Source organism: Juglans regia, chromosome 13 (genome assembly GCF_001411555.2).
Source record: "Juglans regia cultivar Chandler chromosome 13, Walnut 2.0, whole genome shotgun sequence".
NCBI lineage: Eukaryota > Viridiplantae > Streptophyta > Magnoliopsida > Fagales > Juglandaceae > Juglans > Juglans regia.
The window spans coordinates 31625654-31648180 of NC_049913.1; the positions used below are offsets into that span (position 1 = coordinate 31625654).

At 34.0% G+C, this 22527-nt stretch overlaps 2 protein-coding genes across 3 annotated transcripts; one reads left to right on the forward strand and one right to left on the reverse strand.

Annotated features, from left to right (window-relative positions):
• Positions 1-7925: 7925 nt before the first annotated feature.
• Positions 7926-14820, reverse strand: LOC108996587 (WAT1-related protein At5g64700-like). Of its 2 annotated transcripts, XM_018972566.2 has the most exons (8): positions 14632-14820; positions 13825-14245; positions 13563-13625; positions 9973-10089; positions 9560-9794; positions 9283-9441; positions 8465-8616; positions 8083-8333 (listed from the first exon to the last, which is right to left on the reverse strand). In XM_018972566.2, exons 1-8 carry the CDS (start codon positions 14642-14644, stop codon positions 8216-8218), a joined length of 1278 nt encoding a protein of 425 aa, XP_018828111.2. In that variant the 5' UTR covers positions 14645-14820; the 3' UTR covers positions 8083-8215. The 2 variants fall into 2 exon arrangements, with proteins under 2 accessions (XP_035540068.1, XP_018828111.2); XM_035684175.1 differs by lacking the exon at positions 14632-14820 and having other exon boundaries at positions 7926-8333; positions 13825-14484.
• Positions 14821-16870: 2050 nt separating this feature from the next.
• Positions 16871-22017, forward strand: LOC118344297 (60S ribosomal protein L9-like). The gene is made up of 4 exons (XM_035684797.1): positions 16871-16948; positions 20096-20392; position 20525; positions 21905-22017. The coding sequence occupies exons 1-4, from the start codon at positions 16871-16873 to the stop codon at positions 22015-22017; spliced, it is 489 nt and encodes a 162-aa protein (XP_035540690.1).
• Positions 22018-22527: the final 510 nt, after the last annotated feature.

Genomic DNA, 22527 nt, shown 5'->3' on the forward strand with positions numbered 1-22527 from the left:
TTATATATAAGTTTTATAGAAAATATTTTATATATATTAAATAGTAATATATATAAGTTTTATATATAATATATAATTATAAATTTTTATGTGAAATTTTATATATAATATATATATTCATATATGAAATAATTTCTTATTATAATTTATAAATTATTACATAAAATGTTAATACTAAATCACTAAAAGTTTATAACTAATACTAATATATAACTTATAACTATACGAATAGTCTAATATTAATACTATTATATAGTCTAATATATTAATAAAAGTATAAAACAGTTTTTTTAAAATTAATTTTTTTTTATAAACAAATTTTTAATAACAAATTGTGAAATTTACATTTTAAAAAAATCGAAAAACCGGACCGGAAACCGGTAAAACCGGAAGTACCGGTTTAGGAGGGTAACCTGTGCGTAATCAGTTTTGAAAAATACAAAACCAGTACATACTGGTTCGGTCTTAGATTTTATCCAAAACCGGACCGGACCGGACCGGTTACACCCCTTCTAGTACCGATAAAATTAAGGAATCAATAGTCTGGACCGATCACTTCAATTTGATTTTTTTTTTGTTTCACATAATATTTAAACATTTAAAAAATATACAAATTCATTAATAATTATTTCTTTAATCATTAAGTCAAAAAAAATTATCGATAACTCTATTTTGGGAGAGAAATTATATTTGTAACCATAAAGTACACAAGCATCACGTACTTCTTTTAAAAACAGTGAGTAAATATGAAATCCACATAAAAAAACTAATTTTTTAATAATGAACCAAACTCTTTTACAAAAGGAGTGTGCGGTGCTTGCACAATACATAACTGTATCTAATATTCTAAATAAATAATTCAACTTTTTTAAATTTTAAAATAAAAATTATATTAAAAAATTATATTATAACAATTATAATATTTTTATTCAATTTTCTCTCTCTCATTTTTCAAAATCTCATAAAATATCTTAACTCAAATAATTTCACTACTATTTACAAATTATCTCATTACTATTCATATATTTCTCATCTCATCTCATTTGTATCACAACACATAATGTGAAACTCACATAACATATAATATCTTACTATTTATCTCTTTTTATATTAAATCACCAAATTCGATTAAATAATTAAGAGAAAACTTTGAATATGAAGACCCCAAGTTGGAAAGAGATTGACATATGAAGTGGACCTACAACATGTATTACTAAATAAGAAAATAGGAATTTGATAAAATTCCTACTAAATAACAATTTGTGTATGTGTTTTTTCTCTCCCACTTGAGAGCTTTAAGTTCGAACAAGAAGAGTTTTTTTCAATAAGAAAATAGGAATTTGATAAAATTATTACTAAAGAACAATTTGTATATAATTTTGTAATAAAATAATATTATTTTAAATTTGATTTTGACTTTATTATTTTAAATTTGACTTTGACTTTGACTTTGGTTTAAATTTGATAAAATTCCTACTAAATAACAATTTGTATATGTGTTTTTTATGTTTTTTTTCTCTCCCACTTGAGAGCTTTAAGTTCGAACAAAAAGAGTCTTTTCAATAAAAAAATAGGAATTTGATAAAATTATTACTAAATAACAATTTGTATATAATTTTGTAATAAAATAATATTATTTTAAATTTGATTTTGACTTTTACTTTGGTTTAATGTGTTTAAATATAATAAAAAAAATATTATTATATAGTTGTCTATAAGTTTTGAATGGATTGTTAGCCTACCACTACCCTTTTCAATATATTTGATAAAGATCCTCTCAAGTTTTTATCAGAACTTTAATGGTCTCAAATTAAAAAGGGAAAGAGACATAAAACAAGTCTTTTAACATTTACTAATTTAAATTCTAATGACGTGGTGTTGTCCGTAATTAATTCTAGTGATAAAAATTTGAAGGTTGTATTTGGTGGATCATACATAAGGGATGTACCACCAATTGCATGTTTGAAGGAGTTGAGTCCGGGACCGTAGTGTGGTGCCTTTGCATGATAAAAAGATTAAAATATAAAAAAATTATTTATTTATTATCAGTTATTTCTAATAAAAATGATTATTTCTTATCTAAATGAGTCTATTTTTACCGTTAATAGTCGTTATCATTGAAAATAATTTATTACAAATATTTGTTTTTCTTATAGTTTATATATATAATGACATAACTCTTTACGAAACTAGTTCCTAAAAGTTGAAAATACAGAAATGATGTTTTTCGTAAGCCTTATTATTTTTAGTACAATTGTATGATGTCGCATTCTAAATAATTATTTTATTTAAATGATTGACTTATAAATTTATTTAATGCATATCAACCTAATTGAAAATAAAAAAATATTGTAATTCCGAGAATTACATTGCTCTTTTCAAAATAATTATTATTTGACATGGATGGGAAATTTCAATGCTATTTGTTAATGTAAAAATCAAACAATCGGCCGAACGGAGGAAAGAGTCATGCTCTGGCCATGATGATCATTCTGGCGTTGATATTGTATTTTTTGCGTTCATCCATGACAGTAAATATAAAAGTAAATAAAAATAAATAAATAAAATATAAATATTTACGTGGTTCATCATAAAAGTCTTTGTCTAAGAGTTATTTGGGAGCGTAATATATTATAATGAATGATTTTACAATTTCTCATAACCTCACATATCTCACAATACAATATTGGAGAGATTTAAGATTTTTGGAGGTTGAAAAAGATGCCTTCCTTGAGAGAAGGTCCTTTAGAATCATTGTACATGATGAATTAGTCTATACTTAGAGAAATCGTAGAGAGTTTTTCCATTTGAAAAGATTGCCTCTTTTTATAGATATTTATTTCTTTGAAATGATTGAGTCCTGTTTACCTTACAAAATCTTTTCTTTTTAAGAGTAGTCAACTTCATTTACCTCTTATTTACCTTATTTCTAGGTTAGATTATTAGCTTTATCTCTTCTTTTATTATTAGGGATGGGCTGAACCAGTCCATTTATCCCCAACACTACCTAAAGAATTGTTTGGCTTTCAACATTCATGGCTATGGATCAGTATGTTCCACAATTCAAATTGGCTCTCAGCCACCCAATGCATTAATTATTTCGTTTTTTCTAAAGCAAAAAGATGGTAGGCATTTTGCCGTAGGATGGATCGATTATCTGTTTTGATCTATGGAGCTGTCAACGAGATTGTTAATTTTCTTTTTCAGGCTGCAGTAATATTATTAGAAACAACAGCTAGCTTATAGCAAGCTGCCTAGCTAAGAGACGTGAAATCATGCAACCTACTACATATATATTGTGGGCATTTGTTATGAGGGAGTTTTGGAAGGAGCTAGCTAGCTAGTGATCCATAAATGAAGCATTCAAAGTCATTCAACTACTTTACATGAAATTTCTTAATGGCACCCACGTATCTGCATTCATGGCGCCTTTGTAATGGCCAAATTGACGTTACTGCTATTTATATATCCAGCTATTCTTTTTTCTCTGAACGATGAAACCTTTTATTAATAAGAAACAAGTGTACGTAGCACAAGAGAAATAGAAAGCAAACTATTATTACAAAGTACTTGGAACAACTATAAAGAGAAAATTGGTGGATATTTTCCATTGTGAAAATTTAACATACAATCTGAAAGTTTGATGATGGGTATATCTTCAAATAAATTATTTGAAGATGCCCATTGCGCCAAAGTGTGCGTGTATTGATTTTGAGCCCGGTGAATTTTAACAGCTTTCTACCTTTCAAAGTTGTTGAGCAAAATACGAGAATCTCTTGTTCTGCCTTCAATGGACCAATCTAAGACATTTTGAGTGTTTTGTAAAGCTGAGATCACCACCTGGGAATCTCCTTCAATTTTGATGTTTTTCTATTTTTTTTTCTACTGCCATTTTGATGCCAATGAAAGCAGCTAAAGCTTCCCCACCATTAGGATTACATATAAAGGAAAATTCTGTAATAGAGCCCACTATCTTACCTAAATGATCCCTGCCTACTGCAGCTGCTACACTACCAGAAGTTCTGATTGCCACATCAAAAGAAACCGAGATCTGACCTATGTCTGGACGTTCCCAAGTTTGGTTTTCCTGATTTAACGCACAGACCCAAGAATTCCTATGATCCTGATAAATCTTCAGTGTATTAGCAACAAACTGGTCAATTGTGGAAGGTTGGGAACCATGAGTGATTTGATTTCTAAAAAACCACAAGCATTCCATGGCTATAATAGCAAACAATTGGAAATGATTAATGTCCTGAGAGTGGATATTGAGATGAGCAGCAGGATCTAAAATGAACATAATCCAATTTGTGATATCTTGTCCTATAACACCAATGTTTAGAGGCCAGGGAGACTGTCTCCAAAGAATTCTATAATAGGGACACTCTAGAAATAAAAGGGAGGTAGTTTCTTCCATTGACTGACAAATAGGACAGAGAACATGATCATTGTCAAGAGGCAAACATTGCTTTAGACGAGATCTAGTAGGCAACACATTGTTCAGAACTTTCCAGACAAAAAGTTTAAGACGGTCTTGAATTCTAAGGGACCAAAACTTTTTCCATGTGTGAGGAGTATGGCCTATTTCAGAATTGTGAGATGAAGAGACAATAGCAGCATAGGCCGATTTTACAGAGAAATTTCCACTTGAGTGGTGAAGCCATTTAATATCATCTCTCATATTATGATAATTGAATTGAATAAGAGGGATTTTGAAAATTTCTCTTATTGTTTGCCTAGTGAAAAGAGCTTGAAGCAAAATGGTGTTCCACCTCCTAGGTTTTTCTAAAATTAATTCAACGACTGTTAAACCAAGATCTTTGAAAACATCATTAGAGGTAGGGATTGGAAGAGCTGGTAAAAGGGTGGGAATCCAGGGGTCTTTCCAGACATGGGTGGTTGCTCCATTATTGATCTGATGACAGAAACTAGTAGCAGGAAACTCTCTTTGCTTACCCAAAATTTTCCAAAACTTAGAGTCACTTTGCTTAATAGAAACTTCTAGCCAAGAAGATGTTTTCAGATATTTTTTAGAGATGACATTTTTCCAGAGGAAAGAGTCATTGCTGAGAAGAGACCATCCTAGCTTACTTAAGAGAGCCTTGTTAAAATTAGAGGTAAGCCTAAGGCCAAGTCCACCCATGGATTTTGGTTTGCAAATGGAATTCCAAGATTTTGGAGTGAAATTATGAATCTTTTTGGGATCAAAGCTCCACCAAAACCTCATAAAAGACTTGTCAATAAATGTTGCAACACTCTTAGGGATAAGAATACTGGACATCATGTAAGCAGGGATGGAACTAGCTACAGATCTTATCAAAGTTGTTCTACCTGCCTGAGACAGAAGTTTTGCTTTCCAACCAGCAAGTTTGCCTTGAATTTTATCCTCTATGCCATCAAAAAGACTTCTGTTGGTTCTATTCAGATCTAAATGGAGGCCAAGATATTTGAGTTTGTTTGGATTAAGTTTGAAATCTAAAACCAGTCTGATACTTCTAACAGAAGTAAGGGGAGTTAGTTTGCTGAAATGAATGGATATGGATAGGTGATTTCATGGAATCGTTATACCTCTCTCTAGAATTCTCTCTCTAGATGAGCTCTCCACTTCAGTAAATGAGCTAGACCCTCTTAGTAGTTCTTTCCGTTAGTTTCCAAAAGAAGTGTTTAGTTTCTACCTTGACCCCACCTCAAATCATTCCTTTTGGAGGAATTAAACCAACAATCTTCGACCACAGCCTTTAGTCAACCATTCCAAAAACAACCATCCATACCCCACAATCTCCAAATTACCAATTCCCATACAGCATGACGACAAACCAAGAAGATATTGATAGCATCATCACTCAAGCAAAAGCTTTATCCTGGGATGATCTGCAACTGGAGCCAGAAGTCAACATAGCAACCCAGTACTCGAATCTGACCCTGATTGGTAAACTTCTATCTTCCAAGCCACTCAATAGGAAAACTTTTCATATCATAATAAAAGTAGTTTGGAGTTTTGTTTTGGGTCTTTTGATTGAAGATATAGAAACAAATACGTTTCTATTCACGTTCCTGAATCAGCAAGATAAGGACAAAATCCTATCAAACAGGCCTTGAAATTTTAAGGGTTTTCACATGGTTTTGAAGAACTGGCCTTCGGGACTGAGCATCCAAGAGGTTAGTCTAAAGACCTCTATAATATGGGTACAAGTGCATGGCCTCCCACTGGAGATGCTCACAAATCAAAATGCTGAGAGTATAGGCAATGTTCTTGGGACTGTATTGGAAGTTGATAAAGCTTCAATTTTTGGTGTAGCCTTGAGAAGGTTTCTGCGCATAAGAGTAGAGATTGATATTGCGAGCCCCCTGCCTGATGGTTTTGATCTCAACAGACCTAACCGTATGGCAAAAAAAATTCTACTCAAGTATGAAAGATTATTAGACTTTTGTTACTATTGTGGTCACTTAGGACATGTAGCCCAAGCATGTCCTCTGTATGCCTATATACCAGAAAGCTCAAGGTTTGGACCTTGGATGCAGGCTGAAAGCTCCAACTTTAGGAGAATCCCAAGACAACTTCAAGAAGTTAATCATCTAGTTGTAGGGATGCCACCCAGGTTGATCCTACAACCAACAGTTATTGAACCAGAGCTGGTCCAGGGTGCAGAATATCCACATGAGGAACTCAATACGGACCGAAGAGGCATCCAGTGAACTATAGGGGTGAGGGATTCTCATAACTCCAGGCCCAACTTTAACTCAACACAGCAGTGAGGAGTTCTTCCTCCAATTCCAATAAGAGAACCCGTCTCAAACAGCTCGTAGGTAAGGGCATCTACTGAGAAAACGTTTTTCAGCGAAGGAAAATGCAAGATGTTTGTAGAGAAGGTAAATTGCTAGTCCAAGCTAGAAAATATTCTTAAATGTCTAGGATTTCACCCAAAGTGGATTAATTGGATTAGAACTTGCATCACCACGGTTTCTTTCTCCGTGCTTATAAATGGTGAGCCATGTGGCCATATTATTCCCTCTAGGTGGGTCAGACAATGAGACCCTCTTTCTCCGTTCCTTTTCATCATAGGAAGTGAAGTTCTCTCCAGACTTATTAATAGGGAAGAAAACTTGGGTCACATAAGAGGTATTAAAATGGGAAGGGATGGACCCCTTCTATCTCATCTTCTTTTCGCAAGCTGTTTCCTGGCCACATCTTTTGTTCATGGAAACCCTTTTTCATGTCCTGCTGGCCCATTTCCAAATCGTATCCTCTTTCATTGACGCACCTAACTACTGCAAGTACTTGTAGCTAAATCATGCATATATATACATACATAAATAGATGATCATCACCTACAATGGCGATTGTGTTTCTTGGTGCATTGACACTTAATATTGTTTTGCAGTAGCTAGCCATGGATGTTCTCGAGGAACCCAACAAGAAACTACAAAAGAAGAAGAATCCACACAAGTGGAACAAAAGAATCAGCTTTGCAGCTTGCTTGCCTGATGATGTTTGTGGTGTTTTTGCAGGCCGTAGTATCTGTGCGGTTAAGTACTCTACAAATCCCTTCACGGATTTGAGGGAATCAATTTTGGAGATGATTCATGATTTGGGAGTTTGGTATTAGAATGATATCGAGGAGTTGGTTTACTGTTACATTGCTCTCAATTCAGCAGAGTTTCACGAGATTATTGGAGTTGCATTTCTCAGTCTATGCTGTTGTCTTTCGAAAATGTGCTAAGCCTGATCACTGTCTCATGTGCTTAGAGGAAACAAATGCAAACAGCTTGTTTCATCATGAGTTTGAAAATGGAAATGATATATTTCTCCTCAGTTAGTAATGTGAAATTTTTTCTTTACCTTTATGCTATTTTTTCTTTCATCAGTCATGTTCTAATTTTCCCTGTGCTTGCTGAACAATTACAGATCAAGGAAAGCAATGATATGGTTTTCTGTATGTCTTAAAAAAGTATAGAATGATTGCACTCTGTGCATTCAAGAGAGTGCGTCAAATTGCATTATAAACTAATGTGACTAGATGTACTACGTCATAATGAAATTTGACATATAATATCAAGATATGTCAATTTATAAATTTTATTTTTATAATTGTTTTTGGACATGACAGTTTTGAATTGAACATAAAGCCGGCCCTGAGTACCTTCGCACTGTATATTATCAATTTGATTTATATCTGAATCACTAAGCATGTTAGCTAGCCTTCCCACTGCTGCTTTAACTTCCGTTCACCGCAGTACTGGAGGGATTTACTTGCATTGCACTTTTTATCTCCTTTCTTTTGCCCCACAAGAAGGAATACAACCCAAAAATAATCAGAATCATGCCTAGAATGCTGCAATAATAATTCAAAACAAAGTGAGGTTTTGCTGTATAAAAAGTAGCAAATGAATTAATAAATATTATAGGGTCAGAAAATTTGATCAAATGATTGCTCATATAATCAAAAGAAAATAGTACTCATACATTCCGAGTCTGATCTCTTCGCCAAGTATGATCGCTTCTGATAAAGCCACAAAAATGAGTGAAAGTGGGTTGAACATTGCAGGATAAGTGGGGCCTCGCAATGAAATTACCCATGTAATTATGCAGAAAGTTGCAGCCGTGGTGAGCGCTCCCTGTGTATAAAAAATATACCCCATTCTTTCTCAAAAACTGACTATGTTTTACACGAGTTCTTTTCACTAAGAAAGTAATTACCACTCTAAAAATAAATCAAAACATAACTCATCATGAAAACTGTCTCTTTCGGTATATCGTATATATTTAGGCCGTATCTACAAGAAATTTGAAACACATGCATCTAATTTAATTAGCTTGAATAACCACTAATATGTCATGATCATCACTTGGCATTATGACAAAGGATAGTGCTACTTGGTCGCCCAGTGTTCACAACTGGGCGTACTGCTAGTGCAAAACCTTTTTTTCCCTTTCAAATATTTAAAAAAAAATATACAAATTCACTTCCTTATAAATCATCAGGTAAAAAAAATAAAATAAAATAAAATACATGAGCGGTCAAAATAATGAACAAAACCATGTGACAAGTTAGCATTTTCCAATGAGAAATATAGGAACAGATCAAAGTCGTGCGTGATCACATAATAACAGTATGTGCCCCTCATGTCCTTATAAACTCTGCCCACATGGTTTCTCATCGGAGGCGTCATGAGTTTAATTTGAATCACTGAATATATTATCACTGATTCTTTGTTTATTTTCCTTAAACAAATACCATTTTGTTATAGATGAGGAGATTAAAAATTGGCTTGTAACCTTACCGAGTAAACAATTGTAATAAGTTCGAGATTCCATCCTAATCTCCAAGAAGTCTTACTTCTATCAATGCACAATCCTATCACTGCTGATTGGATTGATGCCATAACACATGTAAGCAGTGTTGCCCAGAATCTGGATGGAAAAACTTTGAGTAACTTCACCTGTACTTTGCAAAATATATCGCATATAATCTCTCGTTAGAATGTAAATTAAATATTAAATTACCACTTGTTTAAAAAACAGATCATTGAATGTCCGTATGATGATGTTCATGTATACCTGAATTATGAACCATGCACCGTAGGAAAAGCAACTGCCAACCAACAAGAAAGTTCCACGAACCCAATGAGCCTTAGATGGCTTGACAACAAGATGAGGGTTATGAAGAGAATGGTGATTAAGATGGAAAGCTTTTCCTTTGTAGAGACTAGCCGTTAGTGCTCCTGCTACACATACAATTGCCCCCAGTGTCTTTAATTTGCCAGCCCTTGTATTCAGTCCCATTTTCTCTATACTACACATGAAACATATATATATATATATATATATATATATATATATATAAGCATTTAGAAACAAAGTATTAATTATTTATTATAATAAATTTTTCAGCGATATATATTAATTAGAAATATATATAGGAAATTATTCATGTAGATATATGGTGCAATAAGTTCCAATATTATATGTACCCAGCAATTGTGGAGAAGACAAAAGTAGTTATTGGAACTAGGTTGAGGAAGTTTGTAGCATATGTTGCCGTGGTGTCTCGAAGACCATAGTTGTACAGTCCCATAGCCATTGATATCCTGTATTGTAAATAAATAAATAAAGTAAAAGGAAAAAGGAAAAAAAAAACACAAGATCGTGTAATTACGAAATAAATATTTTTTTTAATTAATGTCCAAACTCTTGAGAGAGATTATAAACACAGCATATTGTAAATTTCACAATAAATAACATTATATGTTCGTCGTACAAAATGAGCCCTACAAAAATATTTATACTGTAGCTATTTCTCACTACAAGAGATTGTGGTTTTTGAGACAAACAACCGCCGGGAGCTTCCGAGCTTGCCCTTTATCTCTGCAGCGAAAACCACCACTCAACCGCCGTGGCAACCCCACATTTGAACTTCTAAGAGGTATGGGTAAACTCTCCACCTCTATTGTTTAGTTTTTTAGACGAATGTGTTGTGTTTGGGAATATGGATTTCGAATCCGAAATCCACCCACTTTGGTATATTCTGTTGAAATAATATCAAAATAATCGATAGAAATGATTGAGATTCATTCCTTAATCATTTATACCGATTAAAACAAAGGATAATATCTAAATAGGAAGTTTTTCAATTCGGGGCTGAGTCGACTCAGCCATGGCTGTTTAGCTTCTTCCCGTTTGAACTAACTCTAGTCCGTTCGAGTGCTTAGTTGCCAAACAGCATTATTTCTGTTCGAACAACATAAATTCGTTCGAATGAACAAATTTTACTGGTTCGAATGAACAGAATAGTTTATTCGGATAGATTTGACTAGTTCGAACAGAATATGTCCCGTTCGAACGAATTATTTCAATTCATTTCAATATATTATAATTCTTCAATAATATAATTTAAATATTATGGTTAATTATATTCTTGCATTCCTTATGGTTAAAAAGTATATCAATGGCATCTAGCAGAAGAAACGTATGAGAGATCAGTCCAACCAAAGTAGTGGATCAGCAGCTCATGCTCAGGAGACGAGACCGATACTTGTCGAGCGTCTAGTCATTTTGTCTGACTTCTCCGATCTTTCATGGGAGGGACGAAGCATATAGTCCATCTTCATCGAGTGGAGATGGATATCGATCTGTGAGCAGCGAGGGACTGCATATCCAGAGATAGTCGGTGAGTTCTACCGTGCCATAGGAGAACTTAGTGTTGATTCTCTGTTATACACTTTATCGGTCCAGGGAGTGAGTATTAATTTCTCTCCTCGCATTATTTTTGAGTTTCTTGACATCCCGCGCGTGGCTGACACATATCCTACAGCGGCTACACGGGGACCAGCGGCTACACCATCTGATTCCGACACACTGGTCGCATCCTCCACGCTAGCCCCGAATGTATATTCAGATGCTAGTTCGGATGGTAGTGAGGATGATGATCTACTTGATGATGGTCTCATAGACGATCAGGTGCGTCAGCTAGTGCGAGACCCATCGACTCCTTCATATGATGGGAGCAAGGTGATCCGACTGGCCGATTGTATAGCATTTTTTTAGAATGCTTTATTTGATTGTTGGCTATAACATCAATTCGAAAAAACACAAAACTGATTTCTAGATTGATCGAGCTAGATTTTTGTTGTGGATAGCATGGGGGGATCTCATTGATTTGGCATTGTATTTATTCCTCCGCATTCGATCGGAGTCACAATTTTCCAGTGGAGATAGTCTACTATTTGCACTGATGATATCTAACCTCTTACTCCGATCGGGGGTTACAGTGTCGGCCACTGAGCGGAGGTCGCCATAGATAGAGCCTCTTAATAAGATCACATTTATCAAGAGCAAGGGGCACTTGCAGAAGGCTGCACCAAAACAGCCTAGTGATCCTCCCAGAGATCCAGGTTCTAGTAGTGCTGCTGTTGAGAGACAGCCTCCTGGGGCTACTTTGGATCAGGTACGAGCTCTGTTTGTGGAGTTCATTGAGCCTATTATGGAGAAGCTTAGGGATATGGAAGGATCTATTAAAATGTTACAAGAGGATGTTGATCTACTAAGGACCCAATGATCGTTTTAGTTATTATTTTTATTTTTTATGTTGTATTGAACATTATATATTTGAGATGTAATTAATGTATAGTTTTTATTTTTCGTGTTTACTACTTTATTTATTTTTTTCATTTTACTTGTCGTTCATGATAATATAAAAAATGATACTATCTTTAAAGTTATATTTATATAAAGTTAACATAAAAGAAATCACTATAAAGTTTTGAAGTTCATTACATAAAATTAATTTATGAATTTATAAATATTTTAACTCACTGCAAATCATAATATATAATATATACACATCCTTATATTTGAAAATTATAACAAATTAATGGGAAAAATATATGCACAAATTCATACTAATAAAAAAATTAATTGATAAAATTTCCGCTCGAACAAATAAATTTAAGTTCGAACGGTTATTAACTTTTTCCGAAAAAAATAAATAAATTTTCCGGCCAATATTATTATTCTAACAGATTATATACTGTTCGAACGGACATTAATTCCATGTTTGAATATATTAAATTTCGTCTCTAAAAATGACTTTTAGGGACCCTAATAAATTTCGTCCATAAAAGTCAAATTTCTTGTAGTGTCTAGTCTCTATGGCATTAGATTATCTAATTTCATAAAAAAGACCTTATAGCTAGGTAGACAGCATATAATATGTGTAAATATATATAAATATATTTATATATATTTGTGGTCAGGTAACAATTCTTATGAAAAATAATTATTTTTTATTAAAATGACTTTATTTTTGTCATAAATAATTATTTTTATGACAAATAATCTTTTTTTTTTTTTTAGTATATATAAATTGATAACATATAGAGTATTAATGCTGATAAATGCTATTTATTATTTGTTTGTCATAAATATTTAATTCATTCATTATCTCACGTTGACGATGTAAAAGTAATAAATAATGACTGGAATATATATAAACCATAAATAAATATACCTTAATAAATATATGTTACGAGAATGGTCAAGGCTAGAGATCGAGCACGTGGCCAAACTTCATGGAAGGTTTGCATGCAGTGGGTAAGAATAAATTTAAGTGTGTGTAGTTATTAAGGGAACCGAAATCTTCAAATGCCTATTAAGAATGTTTGTACTTAATGCCTCATCCTAATCTAGCAGAGGCCATCACAGCAGCGATAGCAGTAAAGTTTGGTCTAAAATTAATGAAATTGTTCTATTGCCATAATCGAGCTAAAGCAGCTGTATATGTAGAAGTTAGAACAACATGAAGGAAGATCATGTTTCAAGAATAAAACCTCTGTTTGTGCTTTGTAGGATTAGTGCGGCTCTCAATTAATAAAAATAAATAAATTTACTTGATAATATTAATTTTTACTCCATTATTGAAATAATTAAAAGATAATAGCTACTCATAATAAATAATTTTAAATTATTCTAACGAATTATTATTAATTGAGAAAATTTTACTCATCAATCACTATTTATTCTCACACCTCACATGTATGTATATACACACGTAGAAATGGCTTACCCGGTTAGGGCGCTGAGAAGGAGCCAGAACCAAACGGACCATCTCAAGTTCTTTGCGTTCCCCCTGCATCCACGGCACCATATATTCGAAACAAACAAACATTATTTCTCATTCAAACGACACAGCAGGAAAAGAAAAGAAAAGAATAGAAAAGTTTAAATTGTTAAAAATTACAAAAAATTAGAAAGGCTATAAAAATTAAAAAAAAAGAAAGAAAGAAAGAAGAAGAAGAAATCAAGAAGAAGAACATGAGGATCATCACCTTTCGAAATAGAAAGCAAAAGGAGCAACACAAATCGCAGCAACAGCATGGCGGTAAGCCATATATGCAAAAACAAAGGTTCCCTGACTGAGAATTACCCTGGTGAGCAGTTGCAGACCTGCTGCGAAAAGCTGCACCATTATCATGCTCACCACCACCTTTGACCACTCAAACCATTTCTTCATCATATGCATGCCCATCTCTTCAATTGATGATCTCTCTCTCTCTCTCTCTCTCTCTCTCTCTCTCTCTCTCTCTCTATATAAGTTTATAAGACAGACTTCTACCTGATTGATTTCCGTCTGCCTGGATGTATAAAGAGAAATTAAAGTGGATGAAAAACAGGAAAAAAAAGTAGTATATATGGTTATCTGGAAAGTGGGTCTGCAGAGCTGATTTGTTCTATCCGTGGCGGATTCCCCTGAAGAAATAAAATTAAAGATGTCAAAAGTAATAAATGCAGAACGACTTTGGAGAATCCGAAGGACGTAGGAGATGGTTATAAGCGCTAGCTATAGCTAGCTGCTTGATGACGATGTATATTTGCTCCTTAAATCCTTCGCGTCTCTGTCACTGATCAGTCACTGCATGTCCTCCATGTTTTTGCATGCGTTGTTCTCTAATTGTTTGGTCTTTATATACTTAGTACCATACATACATACATACATATATAAATATATATATATATATATTTATATATATATATATATAAACACACACACACATAATAACAAATGCTTGACAGCAAAACCCTAACTCCAGTACACACCATGTGGCCCTTATATATATGTCTATTGCTGTACGTACCGATCATCATCATCAGTTCATGTTAATGATCTCCGTGATTGCCTCTTTCGGTCCCTAGCTCTTAGCCTCCCGGCCCATTGATATCTGCTTAAATACCCCAGAAATCATCGGTACGTAGTTAGGATATCTACTTCTATTGGGTCACTGGCAAATATTTTGCACATTTGGCGTGGATTTTTATTTTGTTTTTGTTTTCTTTATTGTTTTGGTACTTCAAAGCTTTTTTTTAGGAGGAATTCGATCGGATACATAATTTACGTAATAATTTTTGGAGATCGAAACTGGTGCTTGAAAATTCGACTTATTATTCGCCATAAAAGCAGGGCATGCGCATGTAGTGAATAAATGATTCAGTTATTTAATTAGTTTGATCATGAGTTTTATATATATATATATATATATATATATATACACACACACACATATCATTTTCAGCAGTGAAAACCTATCGTATTTGTGTAAAACATCTCATGAGTGACCTATCGCCTAATAAAAATCGATATATATTCTTGATCATTAAGCCGGGTCATGACGTAAGTGGTTCGGTTTTATCGGTTTAAGACAATTTTAGAAGTTTGAGAACATAAATCAGAGAACTGAAACTTTCAACATTATTTCGGTTTTGATTCGGTTTGGTATGGTTTTGCATGTGTTGATGATTCGGTTTTGGAATTTTTTTTATTGGGTTGGTTAGGTTTTTTTACGTACCCAAATGAATAATTTTTTTAGCCCAAATATGATAGAGCCCGACACATTATTTTCCGCTCATAACATTATAAATATAACCAATTAACAAAATTAAGTTTTAAAAACAATTAACCAAAACACACTAATTAATAACGCTTGTTTTGCTTGCAAATGAGTTGCCTTTTTTGCTTGCCTTTGCATGTATTGCACTTTATAGGTCAAGCTCGCCTTGAGGACCAACTTCATCTCTTCAATTAATTAGTTGATATTCACCGGCGCATCTCTTTCAAGTTTTGTCCTTTACTCCCTTTCTCTAGATTCAGGGACTTGAGTTGCCTTTTTGTCTTCTCTTACTCTCACTACCTGTTGAAACTCTATCTTATACATCTCCTGTTTCTACTTTAATTACTTTGGTTGGGCTAATAAAACTTCCGTAAAAGATTAGAGCATTTCTTCGTAATCATGTCTTTTCCATAATGCATGCTACCAATTCAGCTTCCCTAATGGTCAACTTACCGAGCAAGATGCTTCATAACTCTAAAAAATATTCTACAACACATGACTATTTCTGCAGTGGACTAATGTGATACCCCAGCTTACTAAATAATAAGGGTAAGTGATGTATAAGATCTCATCACTTTGCTTAGGAAAGAGAAGTTTTTTCTCTTTATACTTGTAGTTTGGTTCCAATAAGACTTCAATTGAATCATTGACTAATTATTTTAAAATATACGTCATATATGAGGCGACCTCCCTTGAGGCAGTTAGTTTATATGGCATCCTCTAAGGTTGTGTTTGGTTGTTGAACCAAACTCAACTCTTCTCAAACCAATCATTGATGAGAACCACTATTTTTTTAACTTTCCATAAAAAGGTTGAACTCATATATATCTACTTCATACATTTCAACCTAAAAATTTAAACTCATCACAACTTAAAAAAGTTAAATACATTTCAATGGGACTCAGAAAATATTATTATTCAGAAATCAACTCACCACAACATTCAAATGTAGCCTAAGTGGACAATTCCTTAGAATATTTGAATTTCAAAGTGATAAGGTATTGATTTTTCAAATTTCTTATCATTAAACTGCAAAGTAATATTTAAGATTTAAAAAGACTCATTAAATAAATTACTTTAAAAACTTAGAGGATGCTCATTCACTTAAGTTAAAATGAACCAAAGAAATCAAGTATTTTTAAAGATAATGAAATTTATAAGGGAGGAGGTATTTGTTTTTTCATTCAATTTTCAAATTTAAAAAGGGCGGACACGGATGAATACAATATACATGGGGTGTGGTGGCGGGTGAAACAACCGCTAGTTGAGGAATGGGCGGAGAGCCGAAAGTCATAAATATAGGGCCCATAAATCAAGATACCACAAAAGGCCCTATACATTAATTAGGCTCTAATTCTCAATTAGGGTTTCTATGTTTTTGTACAAACTCATCACTACGATATAAAGTCATCAATCATTTTTATTTCTAGGGTTTTTGGTGCCTCCATTATCTTCACCTCGCTTAGATTTAGAGAGCAACGGAGTGAAAATGAAGACCATTCTCTTGTCGGAGACTATAGATATCCCAGATGGCGTACAAATCAAGATAAACACCAAGATCATCGATGTAACACCCGGACCCAATCAATCTCATTTTTTTTTGTTTATTTTATTTTATTTTTTTTACACATTAATTGCCCTGCACCTTTTTTTTTTTTTTTTTCGTCTGTTTTCTTTTTCATCCCTAAGTCTTCCTCTAGTGCACGGCATGCATGGTCTTGCAAGTCTCTAGTGTATTTTTATCCACTCCATGCACACACACGACTCTTTTTCCGTCCGCACGCACGTCTCCCTCATATCTCTAGGGTTTTCGCATCATATATTTACACACACATTAGCCATGCTTAGAGAAACTTCTCTGTTATGTTCGCTATCGCCAACCATATTTTTTTTCCTCAGCCTCCTGTCGCACGAATCAGCCTCTCCTAGTCTGACGCCCATCTCTCCACCGTACACGACCAACACCTAGGGCCCAAAGCCTCCACTGTGCACTGCCCAGAACTCTCACTGCCCCCATACGAAACCGACGCAACCCGCGCATAACTCCTTCTAGTTCAGTGCCTCTCCGCGTTCTCAGCTCAACGCTCGTCAACTTTGCCACCATAAACCTCCACCGCAAACCACCAACACTGAAAAATAGCCACTGCAGAACACTTCTCCACCTTGGTCACGTAAACACACCCCAAGCCGTGCAGCACCCCCAACCACTGGCCAAGCCGTAACGCAACATAGTTTTATTTTCTGTGACGCTGCTGCCCAGGCCACGCGAATGTATACCCCTGCACCAAGAACAACCGTAGCCTACATCCTTGTATGTTCGTAGCAAACTCTTTTGCACTGCCACCTCTATCTCCACGTAAAACTGACGCCCAGAGCAACCATCGGAAAACACTTTCGCAACCACATGAAACAGCAACCCACGGCTTTTACCAAGTTAAAATCCTTTGTTTTCCATACCAAAAACAGAGCAGCCCACGTCAACACCTTCAACCCACTTCCTCCGCATCTTAACCGCCTGGGTCCCCGTTCATGCTCCTTAAAACAAAGCCCAATGACCCCAGCAACATAAGCTTCCCTCCTTTTTCCCGATTGCCCACCGTAAGCCATTGTTTCTTTCTCTCCCTATTTTTTTTTTCTCCCACTCCCTCTCTTTCGCTCGTGCGTAGCCCAGCTCAACGGAGTCTCCGCCTCACTCCTGCTCTTTTGCTGCACCACCTCGATCCCTTCAGCCAGCCCTGTCGGGCCTCACCCCTCCACAAGTGCCTCGGATTCCCTTAGGTAAGCTCCTGCCTCACCGACTATTGCACTAAATCGCATGAAACGTTTTAAGTCTACATAAACTTAGTTTTGCATAATATTTTTGTATAAAATTACAATATTGCCCTTTTATTGGATGGTTGTAGTTGGGATTTTTGTTTTTATTAAATCTGTTTTACGTGGTCTTTGTGGGATGTATAAGATATTGTACAGAGAATACATAGGATTCTTAAATTTGTACTTAGCATATTATTTTCACAGTAGGTGTGAAATCTTATGTTGAACTTTTTAATTATGATTACGGAAAATCACTTAAGTATTTTAACATGTTATTAAGTAAAGATTTATTTTAAGAGTAAACAATATTGGAGTAATGTTATTTTTACACTTTAGATATGATTTAGTTTATTTAAAAATAGTTATTGTTTATTTTAAAATATTTTGGGATAATTATATTATCCCGTATTAAACTTCATAATTTTTTTTAATAATAAATAGGTCAGAATTTTAAATGTTTTAGTCATAGTTATTAAATCAATATTGATGATTTTAGAAAGTGATGATTTGTAATTTTAGGTTTTTGAGAAATTAAATAGGTTATTTTAGAAGCTTAGGATTAAATATCGAAATACATGATTAATTAGAAATTTATGAGAATTACGTGATTATTTTATAGGTGATGAATAATTATTGTTCGATATTTTTGAGGAAAATTCTAAAAAAGCTAAGAAGTCCATGTAAGCGAGATTCTTATACTAGACTTTGCATTAAAATAAAATGAGCTGAGGTTGATTTTTTTTGTAAATATGCATATTTGGTTATGAAAAAGAAAATTGAACTACCTCAGTTATTTGTTCTGTATTACTCATGAGATTCTGTTTAAGAATAAATTATTTTATATCATGACTAGTGTAGACATGAGCGTATTTTTTATATTTTCTTTCTGAACCTTGCAAAAGAGAGCGAATATGAAATTTTGTGTATGAAATTATGTTTTGTGATTTGATTCTGTTTTGTTCTGAAGATGTTCAGTACTTTGATATGATATGATGTGTTTTCTGAAAACCTCTGGCATAACATTTTGTTTCTATTTCTGTTTTATTCTGACCTTACCACGGGTGTAAAACTGTGGCCCCTATTCAGGTTGGTACCAACTTTTCTATTTCTGGTGCGCCCACTTTGGAAACAAAGTGGTTTTCTGTGTGATCTTTTCTATGTGCACACTCGGGGCTCCAAGAATGAATAAGGGAAAGATTTACATTCTTTTTCTGCTCGGTTAGCTACTAGGGTTTGCACAACCCTACCACGGGGGTTAAACATGATACTTGTTCTGATATGCTAAGATAAGATGTGATGTTTCAATTTATGTTATGCCAAAGGAATTTTGATTATGAATACTTTCGAACTTTCGCTTTGATATTTTTGATAACATGTTCGGACGTTGCATTTTGAAAACAAATGTTCTGATTATGTATTCTGAAAGAAAATATTTTGTTCTGCATTCTGAACTCTGTAAATGCTCATGTTTACACACTAGTATACGTTCTCTGCTTACTAAGTTGTTGATAACTCACCACGTATCTCCAAATATTTTTCAAATAATTTTAATGGTTCAGCTGGAGAACAAGAGTAGAGAGTTTTAGCAAGGTGTGATGATCATAGTAGAATAAGTGTAGGAGGGTACACGTACTTATTTGAGAGTCGTAGTAGTAAATTGATTTATTTTCAGTTATTTTGATTAGATGAATTAATGATATTTTCGAGTCTTTGGAGAGATTTTAATTTATGTTATTGAGAATTTCTTTATTGTCCTTATGAATGAACACAAATTTTTGGGTTGAGTAAATGAATTGATATTTTTGAAAGTTTCTGAATTTTATAGTTGTGTTATTAAAGTTGATATTAAGTATTAAGAGCTAACTCTCCGGACCTCCGGAATCGGGGTGTTACAACCGAGGTGGAGGGCCTGCACGGTAAATTGATATGCAACTTCAAGCACCTCAATCTTGACTTTGATCTCATCACTGACGAGGCCATTGGCAAGAGAAAGCTAAAACTTGAGGCTTGGTTCATATCCCAGAAGACCTCTGTGGTGATCCGTACTTCTCTCAACCATGTCCAGAACCTCATCAATGGCACCACCAGGAGCTACTGCTACAAGATGAGGTTCGTGTATGCTCACTTCCCCATCAACACTAGCATCACCAACGCTAACAAGTCCATCGAGATCCGTAATGTTTTGGGTGAAAAGAAGGTACCTTTTTAGAAATTGTGAAATGGATTTGTATTCTTTTAAGGTTTTGTCGTTTGGTTCATTTTGATTTTGATGCTTGTTTACTTCTTTTCTTTTTTTTCTTTCAGTCATCTGTCTTGTTTATATACGAAGGGTTGTTTGATCTGTAAGAAGTAGTAAAGATATTCGAACCTTACTTCATTATTTAGTTTGAGGTATTAGATTGTTGGTGTATATTGATTCTTAACTGGAAGCTTATTAACTAGAAGAGTTATTTCATAGTTTACCTGTTCCATGATAGAGCTATAATTTGGGGCTTTATTTATTTTTATTTTTTATCCCTATGCTAATGTTGAGTACTGGTTGCTGTTTGATTTAACAAATATCATGGATATTTATAGTTTCCATTTATGTTTTACATGTTGCTTATTTTTTATTAAAATTATGTTTGTGGTTGTACTTGTGTTGATGCATGCACAAGGTGTGGAGCTATTGTACTTACATTCCAATCTACCAATACCAATTGGTTAGGATACTGTTTTGGAGTCTCCATTCTTGTGTAAGAATTGTCTTTTTCAACCCTCCTAGTTGCTCATGAATTGTAATCACGTGTATTGGATTACTATAAATTAGGCGTTTGCAGCTCCTTTTAATTTTTCTGATGTTATTGCTTGACGGTTCAGTTGACATTGTGTCCCCTTTTACCCTACGCCCTTTCTCAATTTATTTTTGGATATGGTGGCTTTGGATGTTTGTTGTTGTCTTTAAACACTTATTTTTTATTACTTCATGAAAAGGAATTCAAATAGAATAGAGTAGATGAAGTCAATTTGTCATTTTGGTAACTCATTTTTGCATGCTCTGGATGAGGCTTATTCCAAGCATGGATGCCTGTGTATTTGTATAGAAAACACAAGAAAATGGTGGGGGAATTAAAATAGAGTAGTTGGTATTGTTTTAGGTGTTGTTTTCTTGTGTCCTATTGTTGACCATCTAGTTTTCACTATTTTGATTATTGTGGAAAGTGTTAATATTCGAGGTGTTTCTATCTTGCAAGTCTTGTAGATCATACAGTGCATTATTTTTTCTTTTGTTGAGTTCAATCTAGAACAGGTTGAAGTCTTGATGTTCTTGTTGTCGTTTTCAATGTTGGTAAGGGTGCAGGTTTAAATACCCTGGTGTAAAACTTTAGCTTGTTCAATTGTGAAATAAGGACTTCATTGAACTTTGTACATTTTTTGTTGGTTTTGTTTAACGTGTTGTTTTCTTGTTCTTATTGTTCACCATCTTGTTTGCACTACTGTGGTTAGGGGGAATCATAATTGTTCTACGTCAATCTATTTTGTAATTATTGTAAATAATATATTTTTTGAGTGTATTTTTTTCTTTTTTGAGTTTCTCTCTGAACAGATTGATGAATTGACATACTAGTTGTTGGTTTCCATGTCGGTAAGTACATGGATGTTTAACTTTTAGTTAATCAACTGTTAAGTGAGGACTTCATTGCATTTTGTGTTTTTTGGGTGTGCCAAGTAAGAAAAGTGGATATGCTTGATGGGGTGTCTATTCTTCGTTCTGAAAAGGTCGAGGATGAGCTAGTATTAGATGGGAATAACATTGAACTTGATCTCGGTCTTGTGCCTTGATAAACAAGGTCTCTCTCTCTCTCTCTCTCTCTCTCTCTCTCTCTCTCTCTCTCTCTCTCCTCCTTCCCTCCTATTACATTTTGTTTGCACTTCCTGATCTACAATCATTTTTAGTTTTGCAAAAATATCATATGAAGAACAAGGATATCTGAAGGTTTCTTGACGGTATCTATGTCAGTGAGAAGGGAACCATCCTTGAGGAGGAGTAATTGATACTTGAATAGGATATTCAATTTAGTTTTGGCATTAGATGACTTTTGTTCTTTTTTCATCGGCAACTTTCTGGATAAGTTTGAGTTTGTTTGAAATTGGATCATACAATTTTGTATCATGAAAGTTTCTATTCTAATTTAGCCGTGGTTACTGTAATATGTACTCCTCAATTATGACAAATATTTGCTTCATGTTTTGTTTATTTGTCCTCGGTAATTCTAGAAAAAGTTGGATACTTTGCAGTTTTAGAGTTAAAGGTAAGTTTAGTATGCGTGTGGACAAGGTTCTATTGAAGAC

Coding starts and splice junctions, on each gene's coding strand:
- LOC108996587 (XM_018972566.2), bottom strand. Junction 9,795..9,972: donor GTCTTCTCCACAATTGCTGG/GTACATATAATA, acceptor TTTCATGTGTAG/TATAGAGAAAATGGGACTGA. Junction 9,442..9,559: donor GTGCATGGTTCATAATTCAG/GTATACATGAAC, acceptor TGCAAAGTACAG/GTGAAGTTACTCAAAGTTTT.
- LOC118344297 (XM_035684797.1), top strand. CDS start 16,871: ATGAAGACCATTCTCTTGTCGGAGACTATAGATATCCCAGATGGCGTA. Junction 16,949..20,095: donor TAAACACCAAGATCATCGAT/GTAACACCCGGA, acceptor GTTACAACCGAG/GTGGAGGGCCTGCACGGTAA.